At 51.4% G+C, this 14,372-nt stretch overlaps 1 protein-coding gene across 1 annotated transcript in view; it reads left to right on the top strand.

The window, feature by feature from the left end:
- The window catches only part of PLEC (plectin), a 301,817-nt gene that overhangs the window by 187,983 nt on the left and 99,462 nt on the right, over positions 1-14,372 (top strand). The window contains exons 9-16 of the mRNA XM_067466996.1: positions 2,480-2,646; positions 7,448-7,563; positions 8,348-8,454; positions 8,572-8,691; positions 11,083-11,178; positions 12,898-13,025; positions 13,487-13,580; positions 13,722-13,876. Of these exons, the coding sequence (XP_067323097.1) occupies positions 2,480-2,646; positions 7,448-7,563; positions 8,348-8,454; positions 8,572-8,691; positions 11,083-11,178; positions 12,898-13,025; positions 13,487-13,580; positions 13,722-13,876 (983 nt within the window). The remainder of the gene's footprint in view (positions 1-2,479; positions 2,647-7,447; positions 7,564-8,347; positions 8,455-8,571; positions 8,692-11,082; positions 11,179-12,897; positions 13,026-13,486; positions 13,581-13,721; positions 13,877-14,372) is intronic.

The raw sequence follows: 14,372 nt of genomic DNA, 5'->3' as shown, positions 1-14,372 counted from the left end.
GCCTGAGGCGTTGCTGCTCCTGCTCCCGTTGCTGTGGCTGCAGGGTGTGGCTCAGGCGGCGTTGGGCGGAGGGGGGGGCAGGAATGTGGGCCGGGCCCCCCTTTTCTCTGGGCTGAAGAAAGCAGAACACGATCCTGTGGTTTCCGGAGGGTGAATCACCCGGCGCTTGGGGACACCCGCTTTTTCCATTCCGTGGCAGCGCCACTCCTGCAGCCTGCGAGGGGTTGGGTGCCCCACCCTGCAAGGAGTGCCCCACCCTTCTTTTTGCCCAGAGAACGAACGGTTGGGGGGGGGGGCATGTGGGGGTTCCCTTTTTTATTCCCCAGGGAGGAACCCACCCTCGAGTGGGGGACTTTGTGGGTCTTTGACAAGAGATGGCAGCCCAAAGTTGACACGTCACCATGCCTCTGTATTAGTTGCAGACCATTAGACATTCTCAAAGGCTTGTCCAAACATCCAAGTTTTCAATTCCTTCCGGAAGGAGGACAATTTGGGGACTTGCCTAATCTCCCTTCCAAAGCCGGGGGGCCACCACCAAGAAGGCTCTCCCCCTCATCAGTTGTAGCAGGACCGTGAGGAGGGCCTTCCCAGCAGATCTTATTTATTTATTGACAGCTTTTCTCTTCCGCCCTTCTTCTCACTCCGCAGGGGACTCAGGGCGGATTACAATGTACACATATATGGCAAACATTCAATACCAATTTTTGACATACAAACATATACAGACATACACAGAGGCTATTTGAACTTCTTTTGGCCGCCAGGGGAGCTGTCGCTTTCGTCGTCCATCTGTGACGCTGATGAAGCACTTCCGCATTCCCCGCATGCTTCCCCGCTGATGAAGCACTTCCGCATTCCCTGCATGCTTCCCCGCTGATGAAGCACTTCCGCATTCCCCGCATGCTTCCCCGCTGATGAAGCACTTCCGCATTCCCCGCATGCTTCCCCGCTGATGAAGCACATCCGCATTCCCCGCATGCTTCCCCGCTGATGAAGCTCTTCCGCATTCCCCGCATGCTTCCCCGCTGATGAAGCACTTCCGCATTCCCCGCATGCTTCCCCGCTGATGAAGCACTTCCGCATTCCCCGCATGCTTCCCCGCTGGAATGCTTTGCTGGAGTCTTCTTTATGGCCTCGTAAATCAGTTAATTTAGCCTCCCCACCCTTTAAGGTGGTACCTAATTTTCCTACTTGACAGATGCAACTGTCTTTCGGGTTGCAAAGGTCGACAACAGGCTACACACAATTGGTTGGAAACCCACTCCAACCCGGGCTGGCTTCGAACTCATGACCTTTTGGTCAGAGTGATCTTCATGCAGCTGACACTCAGCCAGCTGCGCCACAATCCTGGTGCGCCACAATCTTAATGCTCGTGCAGGAACATGGGGGCGGGGGGGATGCGGTCACAAAGATTGGCAGGGCCTGAGCCATTTAGGGCATTGTAAGTGATGACCCGTGGTTTGAATTGGGACTTATTGGTAACTAGTGGAGCTGTTTTAATAGAGGTGTCATCCACTCCGTATTGTTCACTCCAGTTAGCAAACTGGCTGCCGATCTTTGCACCAGTTGCAGTTTCTGGGCTGTCTTCAAAGGCAGCCCCATGTAGAGTGCATTGCAGTAATCCAACCTGGATGTAACTAAATTATTATTGATTTATTATTGACTTTATTTGTATACCACTCTTCTCAGCCCTTAGGCGACTCAGAGCTGTTTACAACAGTTTCGGTATACACAATACAAAATCATTAGGCATTTAAAAGCAATAGCATCACAAATCATTAGACATCAGCATCAATACATCAATATAACAAATCCATCATCTCATCAATGAAATTAGAATCCAAACTCGTTATCCATTAGTCCGTATTCCGATAGTCAGTCCATCAATCACACTGCTTAGTCGAATGCCTGTTCGAACAGCCAGGTCTTTACTTTCCTCCGGAATGCCAGCAAGGAGGGGGTCGATCTAATATCTGCAGGAAGGGCGTTCCACAGTTGAGGGGCCATCACCGAGAAGGCCCTGTCTCTCGTCCCCGCCAGGCGTGCTTGTGAAGCCAGCGGGATTGAGAGCAGGGCCTCCCCAGACGATCTTAACATTCTAACTGGTTCATAGGAGGAGATGCGTTCGGACAGGTAGGTCAGGCCAGAACCGTTTAGGGCTTTAAAGGCTAAAGCCAGCACTTTGAATTGTGCCCGGTAGCAAATTGGCAGCCAGTGGAGTTGGAGCAGCAGAGGAGTTGTATGCTCCCTGAGTGCCGCTCCTGTTAGCATCCTGGCTGCCGATCGTTGGACCATTTGAAGCTTCCGAGCAGTCTTCAAAGGCAACCCCACGTAGAGAGCATTGCAGTAGTCTAGACAGGATGTGACTAGAGCATGGACTACCGTGGCCAAGTCAGACTTCCCAAGGTACGGGCGCAGTTTGCTAACTAAGGCATGGACCACCGTGTTTACTATCTCTCACCTTCTCCTCCGGCCCTAGATCTCGGACATCCAGGTGAGCGGCCAGTCGGAGGACATGACGGCCAAGGAGAAGCTGCTGCTCTGGTCCCAGCGCATGGTGGAGGGCTACCAGGGCATGCGCTGTGACAACTTCACCACCAACTGGAGGGATGGGCGCCTCTTCAACGCCATCATCCACCGCCACAAGTAAGCAAGGGGGGTGCTTTCTCCAAGAGATGCATTTGGGGTGCAATGCTGCTTTTGGTCACTGGCCTTTGGACCTCCCTGAGAGGAAGAGGCACAAGGACATGAGTGGCATCCAAAGTCCAGTCCCTCCATTGCGCTTACTGGAAGAGCGGATCTGGACCTCAGACCATTTCCTCACCTTTTGGGCCTCTGTCTGCACAGTTGGAGGTTGTAGATATAAATAAATAGAAGCTTTGCCACACTTTCTGACCAGTGGTAAAGCTGAGTGATACATTAGTATACCCTGCAGTATAATAATGTGCCACTCAGATTTGTGTAACGAGTAACAGTAACTTTACTTCCGTTCAAAAAGTCAAACAGAGCAACAATCTTTACAGCAGTCTCACTGAATTCTTACAGAGAACAGTCCTTTTAAACAGTCTGTAAAATATGCTTCATGCTTTAGAAATGATCAGGCTTCAGAGAGTTGGCAGCTATTTCCTTCCTGGCTGTTTCCAGTCAGCGCTCTCTTCATTCTCAGGTTTTCACCTCGGAGAGTGAAGAGAGCGCTGACTGGAAACAGCCAGGAAGCAAATAGCTGCCAACTCTCTTAATCCTGATCATTTCTAAGGCAGTTAAAGCCGTGTCAGTTAAAACCGTAGAATGCAAAGGAAGGGTCAAGCTTCAGAGAGTTAGCGGCCATTTCCTTCCTGGCTGTTTCCAGTCAGCGCTGTCTTCCTTCTCAGGTTTTCACCTCAAAGAGTGAAGAGAGCGCTGACTGGAAACAGCCAGGAAGGAAATAGCTGCCAAATCTCTGAAGCCTGATAATTTCTAAGGCAGTTAAAGCCGTGGCAGTTAAAACCGTAGAATGCAAAGGAATGGTCAAGTTTCAGAGAGTTAGCGGCCATTTCCTTCCTGGCTGTTTTCAGTCAGCGCTCTCTTCACTCTCCAAGGTGAAAGTGGCAGTTAAAACCATTTGTCTCAGCAGCAAGCTAGAGACAGTAGCCAATCAGAATTCTGACTCTTGGCAAGCTCAGCCAATCAGCTGCCAACACATGCTTTTCCAGTCAACCCATTTACATCATGGTGTATTGTCGAAGGCTTTCATGGCTGGAATCACTAGGTTCTTGTGGTTTTTTTTGGGGTATAGGGCCATGTTCTAGAGGCATTTCTCCTGACGTTTCGCCTGCATCTATGGCAAGCATCCTCAGAGGTAGTGAGGTCTGTTGGAATTAGGACAATGGGTTTATATATCTGTGGAATGGCTGGGGTGGGGCAAGGAGCTCTTCTCTGCTGGAGCTAGGTGTGAATGTTTCAACTGACCACCTTCATTAGCATTTGAAGGCCTGGATGAGCCTGGGAAAATCTTTTGTTGAGAGGTGTTAAGATGTGCCTGGTTGTTTCCTCTCTGCTGACTACTTCAACCAGAGAAGTCAGCCATAGCTGAGCACCTGATGAACCAGCCTGGACACAGCATATTATTTGAGAACACAGAAATGCTGGACCACTCTCACAACCACCATGTCAGACTACACAGAGAAGCCATTGAAATACACAAGAAGCATGTGGACAATTTCAACAGAAAGGAAGAGACCATGAAAATGAACAAAATCTGGCTACCAGTATTTAAAAAAATCTAAAATTACAACAGCAAAACAGCAGAGAGGAAACAACCAGGCACATCTTAACACCTCTCAACAAAAGATTTTCCCAGGCTCTGCCAGGCCTTCAAATGCTAATGAAGGTGGTCAGTTGAAACATTCACACCTAGCTCCAGCAGAGAAGAGCTCTTTGCCCCACCCCAGCCATTCCACAGATATATATAAACCCATTGTCCTAATTCCAACAGACCTCACTACCTCTGAGGATGCTTGCCATAGATGCAGGTGAAACGTCAGGAGAAATGCCTCTAGAACATGGCCATATAGCCCGAAAAAACCCACAAGAACTTACATCATGGTGCCTTTTTACAAATCCCCACGTGGACTACCTGGGATAGGGCAGCAGGGACATGGGATGTACCTACAGTGCAGCATTGATGCACGCTGATACTGCTTTACCTGTCATGGCTGGGAACTTGTGATTTGAACGCTTCTCAGTCTACAAACCCCAGGATTCCATAGTATGAAGCCAGGACAGTTCAAGTGGTGTCAAGTGCTGTTTTGGACTCCAACTCCCACCATTCCTGACAGCCTCAGGCCCTTTCCTTTTCCCCCTCAGCCCCTTAAGCCGCTAAAGGGGGCTGAGGATGTCAGGAATGGTGGGAGTTGGAGTCCAAAACACCTGGAAGGAAGACCGAGGTTGGCCCATGCCTGCTTTAGAGGCAGCCAAGAGTCTGCTGGCACGGCTTCACACACCTGGGCTCCATTCTGCACCACAATCACACAGAATGCTCCTCCTCCTCCTCCTGTCTTGGTTGCCACCTTCCTCCATTTGCCTGCCCTCCAGGTGTGAAGGAAGGAAGGCACACCTGGAAAGGTGCCTCCCTCCCTGGCACCATAGAAGGGAACAAGCAAGCGCAGGTCCTGCCACCCTGCTCCCAACACAGCGGGGAGGGGATTGGATCCACCGCGCCTTCCATTGCCACGCGCCACTCCACCCAGGAGCACAAAGGGGAACACAACCGTCTTCTCCCTGTTGTTTGACCCACTCTTGGGCACAATGAGTGGGGGTCCATGGGGCAAGAGGAGGCCCCGAAGGCTGCCCTCAGGGTCCATGGAGCGGGTGGTGATGCTCTGCGAGGAGATCCCCGACGAGGGGCCCCAAGGGCCCCGGCTGCAGCTGCAGACCAACGGGATGGACGGACAGGCACTGGGTGAAGGTCCAAGGGTCAGCAGAGCCATCTACTCCGTCCACTCTACGCTGCGCCTCCGAGAAATGTAGGACCTCCCTTCCCCCCTTTCTCTGGGTGTTTTCGTCTTTCCTTGTCTGCAATATGGGGCTGCACTTGGGGGGCATTTGGGTCTGCTTTGGGAAGGGGGTTTCGGGGTGGGTGTGGGGAAGCTGTGCCAAGTCCTGAAAAGCCTTTATCTCTGTTTTTTCTTCTCTTGTGGGCCACACAAGTAGAAATTATCCTCCTCTCCAATCCATTTAGTGCAGGCATGGGCCAACTTTGGCCCTCCAGATGTTTTGGACTTCAACTCTCAGCATTCCTAACAGCCGGTAGGCTGTTAGGAATTGTGGGAGTTAAAATCCAAAACATTTGGAGGGCCAAAGTTGGCCATGCATTTAGTGTGAATTTTCAGCATTGGAAGGGAATAAGTCTTGGATTGGAGAGAAGGGCCTTTTCTTCTAGTGCAATGGTTCTCCACTGGTCTAGATTTATATAGTGACTTTAGGAGGCCCTCAAGGATCATCTAGATCTATATAGTGACCTTAGGAGATCCTCAAGGACCATCTCGATCTAGATAGTGACCTTAGGAGATCCTCAAGGACCATCTAGATCTAGATAGGTATGCTAGGAGATCCTCAAGGACCATCTAGATCTAGATAGGAATGCTAGGAGATCCTCAAGGACCATCTAGATATATATAGTGACCTTAGGAGAGCCTCAAGGACCATCTAGATCTAGATAGTGACCCTAGGAGATCCTCAAGGACCATCTAGATCTATATAGTGACCTTAGGAGATTCTCAAGGACCATCTAGATCTATATAGTGACCTTAGGAGATCCTCAAGGACCATCTAGATCTAGATAGTGACCTCAGGAGATCCTCAGGGACCATCTAGATCTAGATAGTGACCTTAGGAGATCCCCAAGGACCATCTAGCTCTATATAGTGCCCTTAGGAGATCCTCAGTGACCATCTAGATCTATATAGTGACCTTAGGAGATCCTCAAGGACCATCTAGATCTATATAGTGACCTTAGGAGGCCCTCAAGGACCATCTAGATCTATATAGTGACCTTAGGAGATCCTCAAGGACCATCTAAATCTATATAGTGACCTTAGGAGATCCTCAAGGACCATCTAGATCTATATAGTGACCTTAGGAGGCCCTCAAGGACCCACAGATTGAGAATGGATGCCTTCAAAAGACCTTGTAAAACTGCAACTCTCATGTTCCCAGCCATGACAGGTAAAGCAGTATCAACTTGCATTCGTGCTGCACTGTAGGCGCACCCCGTGTCCCAGCTGCCCTATCCCAGGTTGTCCATCTAGGGATTTGTAAAAAGGCACCATGATGTAAATGGGTTGACTGGAAAGGCACGGGTCGGCAGCTGATTAGCTGAGCATGCCAAGAGTCAGAATTCTGATTGGCTATTGTCTCTAGCTTGCTGCTGAGACAAATGGTTTTAACTGCCACTTTCACCTCGGAGAGTGAAGAGAGCGCTGACTGAAAACTGCCAGGAATGAAATGGCCGCTAACTCTCTGAAGCTTGACCATTCCTTTGCATTCTGCACAGAATGGGCTGAACTTTCAAACGGATTGGGGCTTATTTCCTTTCCCTTGCTAAGCACTGGCTGAATGCAACTTCCGAAAACTTATGTTTTCTTTGTTGGATTGTTTGGGGAAGCTATTGGATGCATGCTCTTGCAACCGTATTTATGCACCTCTATAGCCAAAGCTCCTTTGTAGAGTTGCAATGGCAAGTTGAGCTAGACGGAAGGAAAGGAAGACCTTGGATGGGTTGGGGTCTCCCCAGGCCCAGGCAATTCTGACGATTCCAGTGGGAGGCTGGAGGGAAGGAAGCGCATGCGGGTTTGAGCCTCTCCCTAAAGGCCAAGTGGCCACCCCATGCCCCCCCCCCGGCTATGTTGGTCAGTGGTGAGAAGGGCTAACTCTTAGATGGCTGTTGCCCCCCTTTTCATTCATTCAGGCCGATGCTGATTGACATGAACAAGGTCTACCGCCAGACCAACGTGGAGAACTTGGAGCAAGCCTTTTCGGTGGCCGAGCACGACTTGGGGGTCACCCGGCTGCTGGACCCTGAAGGTAAGACTAGGCCCATAGAGTCATAGAATCCTAGAGTTGGAAGAGACCTCATGGGCCATCCAGCCCAACCCCATTCTGCCAAGAAGCAGGAATATTGCATCCAAAGCATCCCTGACAGATGGCCATCCAGCCTCTGTTTAAAAGTCTCCAAAGAAGGAGCCTCCACCACACTCAGGGGCAGAGAGTTCCACTGCTGAACGGCTCTCACAGTCAGGAAGTTCTTCCTCATGTTCAGATGGAATCTTCTCTCTTGTAGTTTGAAGCCATTGTCCCATTGCGTCCTAGTCTCCAGGGAAGCAGAAAACAAGCTTGCTCCCTCCTCCTCCCTGTGGCTTCCTCTCACATATTTAGACATGGCGCTCATCATATCCCCTCTCATCCTTCTCTTCTTCAAGCTAAACATGCCCAGCTCCTTAAGCCGCTCCTCATAGGGCTTGTTCTCCAGACCCTTGATCATCCTAGTCTCCAGGGAAGCAGAAAACAAGCTTGCTCCCTCCTCCCTGTGGCTTCCTCTCACATATTTATACATGGCTATCATATCCCCTCTCAGCCTTCTCTTCTTCAGGCTAAACATGCCCAGCTCCTTAAGCCGCTCCTCATAGGGCTTGTTCTCCAGACCCTTGACCATTTTAGTCGCCCTCCTCTGGACACATTCCAGCTTGTCAATATCTCCCTTGAATTGTAGTGCCCAGAATTGGACACAATATTCCAGGTAAAGTGGTGAAAGGCACTGGGCCCCCGGATGTGGGTCTAAGGGGGCACTGATGACCATTCTCTTCCCCAGACGTGGACGTGCCGCAGCCAGACGAGAAATCCATCATCACCTACGTCTCCTCCCTCTACGACGCCATGCCGCGGGTCCCGGACGTGCAGGACGGGGTCAAGGCCAACGTGAGTGGTGGGGGTGGGGGATAAGTGGGATTTGCAAGGGGGGGGGGGGTCGTCTGAGGCAGGAAGGGCCTGTAAGAAGGGCTTGGCAATGGGGACCCATGTTCTCCCCTCTTGCAGGAGCTGCAACTACGCTGGCAGGAGTACTACGAGGTGGTGACTCTGCTCCTGCAATGGATGCGGCATCACACCCTGGTCTTCGAGGAGCGCAAGTTCCCCGCCAGCTACGAGGAAATCGAGGTGAGTGTCGGCCCCCCAGTGTCCCCCCCCCATACCTCCCCTGAATCCGCAGAGACTGAGGCCTCCATCCCCACAATGTGCCCCTAAGGCAGTGTTTCTCAACCTGGGGGTCGGGACCCTGAAGGGGTCGCGAGGGGATGTCAGAGGGGTCACCAAAGGCCATCAGAAAACACAGTATTTTCTGTTGGTCATAAGGGTTCTTTGTGGGAAGTTTGCCCCAATTCTATTGTTGGTAGGGTTCAGAATGCTCTTTGATTGCAGGTGAACTATAAATCCCAGCAACTACAACTCCCAAATGTCAGGGTCTGTTTCTTCCAAACTCCACCAGTGTTCACATTTGGGCATATTGATTATTTGTGCAAAGTTTGGTCCAGAGCCATAATTGTTTGAGTTCACGGTGCTCTCTGGATATAGGTGAACTACAACTCCAAAACTCAAGGTCAATGCACACCAAAAGCTTCCATTTTTTCTGTTGGTCATGGGAGTTCTGTGTGCCAGAACTGTGTTGGTGGAGGTCAGAATGCTCTTCGATTGTAGGTGAACTATAAATCCCAGCAACTACAACTCCCAAATGTCAGGGTCTGTTTCTTCCAAACTCCACCAGTGTTCACATTTGGGCATATTGAGTATTTGTGCAAAGTTTGGTCCAGACCCATCATTGCTTGAGTTCACCGTGCTCTCTGGATGGAGGTGAACTACAACTCCAAAACTCAAGGTCAACACCCACCAAAAGCTTCCCATATTTTCTGTTGGTCATGGGAGTTCTGTGTTTCAATTTGGTTCAATTCCATCATTGGTGGAGTTCTGAATGTACTTTGTTTGTATGTGAACTTTAAATCCCAGCAACTATATATATATATATATATATATATATATATATATATATATATATATAATATAATTTATATAGCAAAAATAATTTATGGTTGGGGGTCACCACAACATGAGGAACTCTATTAAGGGGTCATGGCATTAGGAAGGTTGAGAAGCCCTGCCCTAAGGCCAGCTGCGCCCGTACCTCGCGAAGGCTGATCTGGCCGGGGTGGTCCATGCCTTAGTCACCTCTAGACTGGACTACTGCAATGCGCTCTATGTAGGGCTGCCCTTGAAAACGGCTCGGAAATTCCAACTGGTCCAACGGGCAGCAGCCAGGATGCTAACGGGGGCCCTTTACAGAGAGAGGTCAACCCTCCTGTTCAAGGAGCTCCACTGGCTGCCCTTTATTTTCTGAGCCCAATTTAAGGTGCAGGTGCTTACCTACAAAGCCCTGAACGGTTTGGGACCAGCCTACCTTCGAGACCGCATCACAGTCTACGAACCCACACGCTCGCTGCGGTCATCAGGAGAGGCCCTGCTCGTGATCCCACCCGCCTCGCAGGCGCGTTTGGTGGGGACGCGAGACAAGGCCTTCTCTGTGGTGGCCCCCCACCTCTGGAATGCCCTCCCGAAAGATCTCAGACAGGCCCCCACCTTGGCGGTTTTTAGAAAAAACCTGAAAACCTGGCTATTCCAACGTGCCTTCTCAGATTAGGAACCCCACTATCAAAGCCCAGAAGCACTTTAGTAGAGTCAAGACCACTCTCAACGCACACTGCACTTATACTTTAATCTCATATCCCCCCCTTACCTTTTTTTTCCAGCACTTTTAACCCTGTACCCCACTCCAGCCGGCTCAGTTTTTTAATATGTCCCTTTGTATTGTTTATTGCCATTGCTCTCTGCTTAAACTGTTTTATTTGCTATGTATTGTATTGTTGTATTGTTGTATTGTGTTGTGCTGGGCTCCGGCCTGTTGTAAGCCGCATCGAATCCCTTTGGGAGATGCTAGCGGGGTACAAATAAAGTTTAATAATAATAATAATAAAAAAAGGAGCACCTTCAAGGAGCTGGGTCAGTGGCTGCAGCTGCTGGGGTCTGGCCCTCCCATCCTTCCTCTCCTTTGCTGCTGGGACTCTCCACCTTGAGCTTCTTCCCTCCCTCTGCTCTTTGCCTTCCTTGGAGCAGATCCATTCAGTTCTGGCTGGGGATGAAAGGGCTGCACAGGAGGCAGAGCAGGAGCCTCACCTGCAGAGAGGGAGGCGGGGCAAGGAAAGGGAAACCTGCCAATTCCTCAGCAGAAAGGGTGCCCCCTGGTGGCACCGCTCTGCCTCTCAGGCTCCAGCTGGGGAAGGGTCTTGCTCAAGGTGTGCCCCCCCCCACTCCTTGGAGACTTGGAATCTGGAATGCCTTCACAGAGGAGTAGGAGCAAGGGAAGGGTGTTGGCTCCCATGGCATGGATGGGGGCTGCCCAGAGGTCGTCTCAGCCCCCCTTGCCCCACATGTTGCCCCCTCCCAAGACGACCCCCCCCCCAGCTCACCCCCTCCTCTTCCCTTGTCATCTCTCTCCCGCAGATCCTCTGGCGCCAGTTCCTGAAGTTCAAGGAGACGGAGCTCCCTGCCAAGGAGGCCGACAAGAACCGCTCCAAGGCCATCTACCAGTCTTTCGAGGTGGGCTCAAGGGCAAGCCTCCGGTCTTGCCATTTATGTGGGAGAGGGGCTGAGGTGGCATTCATAGAATCATAGAATCATAGAATCAAAGAGTTGGAAGAGACCTCCTGGGCCATCCAGTCCAACCCCATTCTGCCAAGAAGCAGGAATATTGCATTCAAATCACCCCCGACAGATGGCCATCCAGCCTCTGCTTAAAAGCTTCCAAAGAAGGAGCCTCCACCACACTCCGGGGCAGAGAGTTCCACTGCTGAACGGCTCTCACAGTCAGGAAGTTCTTCCTCATGTTCAGATGGAATCTCCTCTCTTGTAGTTTGAAGCCATTGCTCCATTGCGTCCTAGTCTCCAAGGAAGCAGAAAACAAGCTTGCTCCCTCCTCCCTGTGGCTTCCTCTCACATATTTATACATGGCTATCATATCTCCTTCTCTTCTTCAGGCATTGCCCAAGACCTATGGCAGGCTCTTTGACCCCCTTTCCCACCCCCCAGTATTTATTTTTTTATTTGTCGTGTCAGAGCAACCAGTCCATTATATTACATTTCTAACAGAACAAAGCAAACAAACAAATACAAAACTTGTGAGTTTGGTAGTTGGTTAGATGTCCTTTGACCAGTATCTGGCCACCTGGAGTGCCTCTGGTGTTGCTGCAAGAAGGTCCTCCATTGTGCATGTGGCAAGGCTCAGGTTGCATTGCAGCAGGTGGTCAGTGGTTTGCTCTTCTCCACACTCGTATGTCGAGGATTCCACCCTGTAGCCCCATTTCTGAAGGTTGGCTCTGCATCTCGTGGTGCCAGAGTGCAGTCTGTTCAGCGCCTTCCAAGTCGCCCAGTTTTCTGTGTGCCCAGGAGGGAGTCTCTCATTTGGTATCAGCCATGGATTGAGGTTCTGGGTTTGAGCCTGCCACTTTTGGACTCTCACTTGCTGAGGTGCTCCTATGAGTGTTTCTGTAGATCTTAGGAAGCTATTTCTTGATTTAAAATGTTGGCTTAAGTCTGTTCAGTGCCTTCCAAGTCGCCCAGTCCTCTGTGTGCCCAGGGGGGAGTCTCTCATTTGGTATCAGCCATTGGTTGAGGTGCTGGGTTTGAGCCTGCCACTCTTGGACTCTCACTTGCTGAGGTGTTCCAGCGAGTGTCTCTGTAGATCTTAGAAAACTATGTCTTGATTTAAGTCATTGACGTGCTGGCTGATACCCAAACGGGGTGAGCTGGAGATGTCTCTGCCTTGGTCCTTTCACTATTGGCTGCAACTTCCCGGCGGATGTCAGGTGGTGCAATACCAGCTAAGCAGTGTAATTTCTCCAGTGGTGTGGGGCGCAGACACCCTGTGATAATGAGGCACGTCTCATTAAGAGCCACATCCATTGTTTTAGTGTGGTGAGATGTGTTCCACACTGGGCATGCATACTCAGCAGCGAGGAGAACAGTGCAAGGCCAGATGTCTTCACTGTGTCTGGTTGTGATCCCCAGGTTGTGCCAGTCAGCTTTCGTATGATATTGTTTATTATTATTATTATTATTATTGGAATGCTGGCTGATACCCAAACGGGATGAGCTGGAGATGTCTCTGCCTTGGTCCTTTCACTATTGGCTGCTACTTCCCAGCGGATGTCAGGTGGTGCAATACCGGCTAAGCAGTGTAATTTCTCCAGTGCCATGCTATGCTATGTATCTGACCAGGTTTCTCTCCCCGCTTCCTCCCTTCCTGATGCACTTTGAAAGGCGGCCGTCCAGTCCGGACAGGTGAAGGTGCCCCCTGGCTACCACCCGCTGGACGTGGAGAAGGAGTGGGGCAAGCTGCACGTGGCCATCCTGGAGCGCGAGAAGCTCCTGCGCTCTGAGTTTGAGAGGTGAGTTAGGACAGGGGTCGGGCATTGACCATTCCAGGCCTGAAGGAAGGAAAGAAGGAAAGAGAGAACGTCCTGAGGCTTCAGCCCTGGAGCTGCCCTTCCCTCCGCCTGGGGAGGACCGCCCCCCCCCTCTCTCTGCTTGCCTGCCTTTGGCCCTGCCCAACTCTCTAATGGGAAACAGACAGCCGGTGACTCACCACTCTTCCTCCCCCCCCCCCCCAATCAGGAAACGGCACCAATGCCCGAACCACAGCCCGAGCAGGGCCAAAGCTGCTCTGGAGCAACTGGTGGGACCCAAGGGCTCATCTCCCTTTGCTATGGGGGGAATAGAGGCAGGAATGGGATGTGGGGAGGGGGGCAGAGCAGGTGGAGGTGAGGGGGGCACAGCAATCCTTTGAGGATCCTCTGCTGACCAGTTGCATTTCCCTCCTTCTCCTCCGTCCTGCTGCCCCTCTTTCTAGGTTGGAGCGTCTGCAGCGCATTGTGAGCAAGCTCCAGATGGAGTCGGGTCTCTGCGAGGAGCAGCTCAACCAGGCGGACACCCTCCTGCAGTCGGTAAGAAGCCTCTGGTTTCGAGAGAGAGAAGGAGGCCAAAGGGAAGTGGCTGTGGCAGTGTCGCCCGTTCTGTTGGGTGTGGCTGGGAGCTGCTTGGCAGGTTGCCCTCATCCCCCCCCCCCTTTCTCTCTCTCCTGCCAGGACATCCGGCTGCTGAATGCCGGCAAAGCCCCACAGAAGTCGGCCGAGATCGAGCGGGACTTGGACAAGGCGGAGGCCATGATCCGGCTGCTCTTCAACGACGTCCAGGCTCTGAAGGACGGGCGCCACCCGCAGGGGGAGCAGATGTACCGCAGGTCAGACCCCCCACCCAAATATATAGGTCCCTCCATTGAGATGACTGCTTCCATGAAGGCAGTAGACTCATAGGACCCTGAGGTTGGGTAGGTCCCTCCATTGAGATGACTGCTTCCATGAAGGCAGTAGACTCATAGGACCCTGAGGTTGGGTAGGTCCCTCCATTGAGCTGGCTGCTTGCATGAAGGCAGTAGACTCATAGGACCCTGAGGTTGGGTAGGTCCCTCCATTGAGCTGGCTGCTTCCATGAAGGCAGTAGACTCATAGGACCCTGAGGTTGGGTAGGTCCCTCCATTGAGATGACTGCTTCCATGAAGGCAGTAGAATCATAGGACCCTGAGGTTGGGTAGGTCCCTCCATTGAGATGACTGCTTCCATGAAGGCAGTAGAATCATAGGACCCTGAGGTTGGGTAGGTCCCTCCATTGAGATGACTGCTTCCATGAAGGCAGTAGACTCATAGGACCCTGAGGTTGGGTAGGTCCCTCCATTGAGA

This window comes from Anolis sagrei, chromosome 4 (assembly GCF_037176765.1).
Source record: "Anolis sagrei isolate rAnoSag1 chromosome 4, rAnoSag1.mat, whole genome shotgun sequence".
Classification (NCBI taxonomy): Eukaryota; Metazoa; Chordata; class Lepidosauria; order Squamata; family Dactyloidae; genus Anolis; species Anolis sagrei.
Note: the sequence above shows the minus strand (reverse complement) of the source record. Positions and strands in the feature narration are given on the sequence as shown.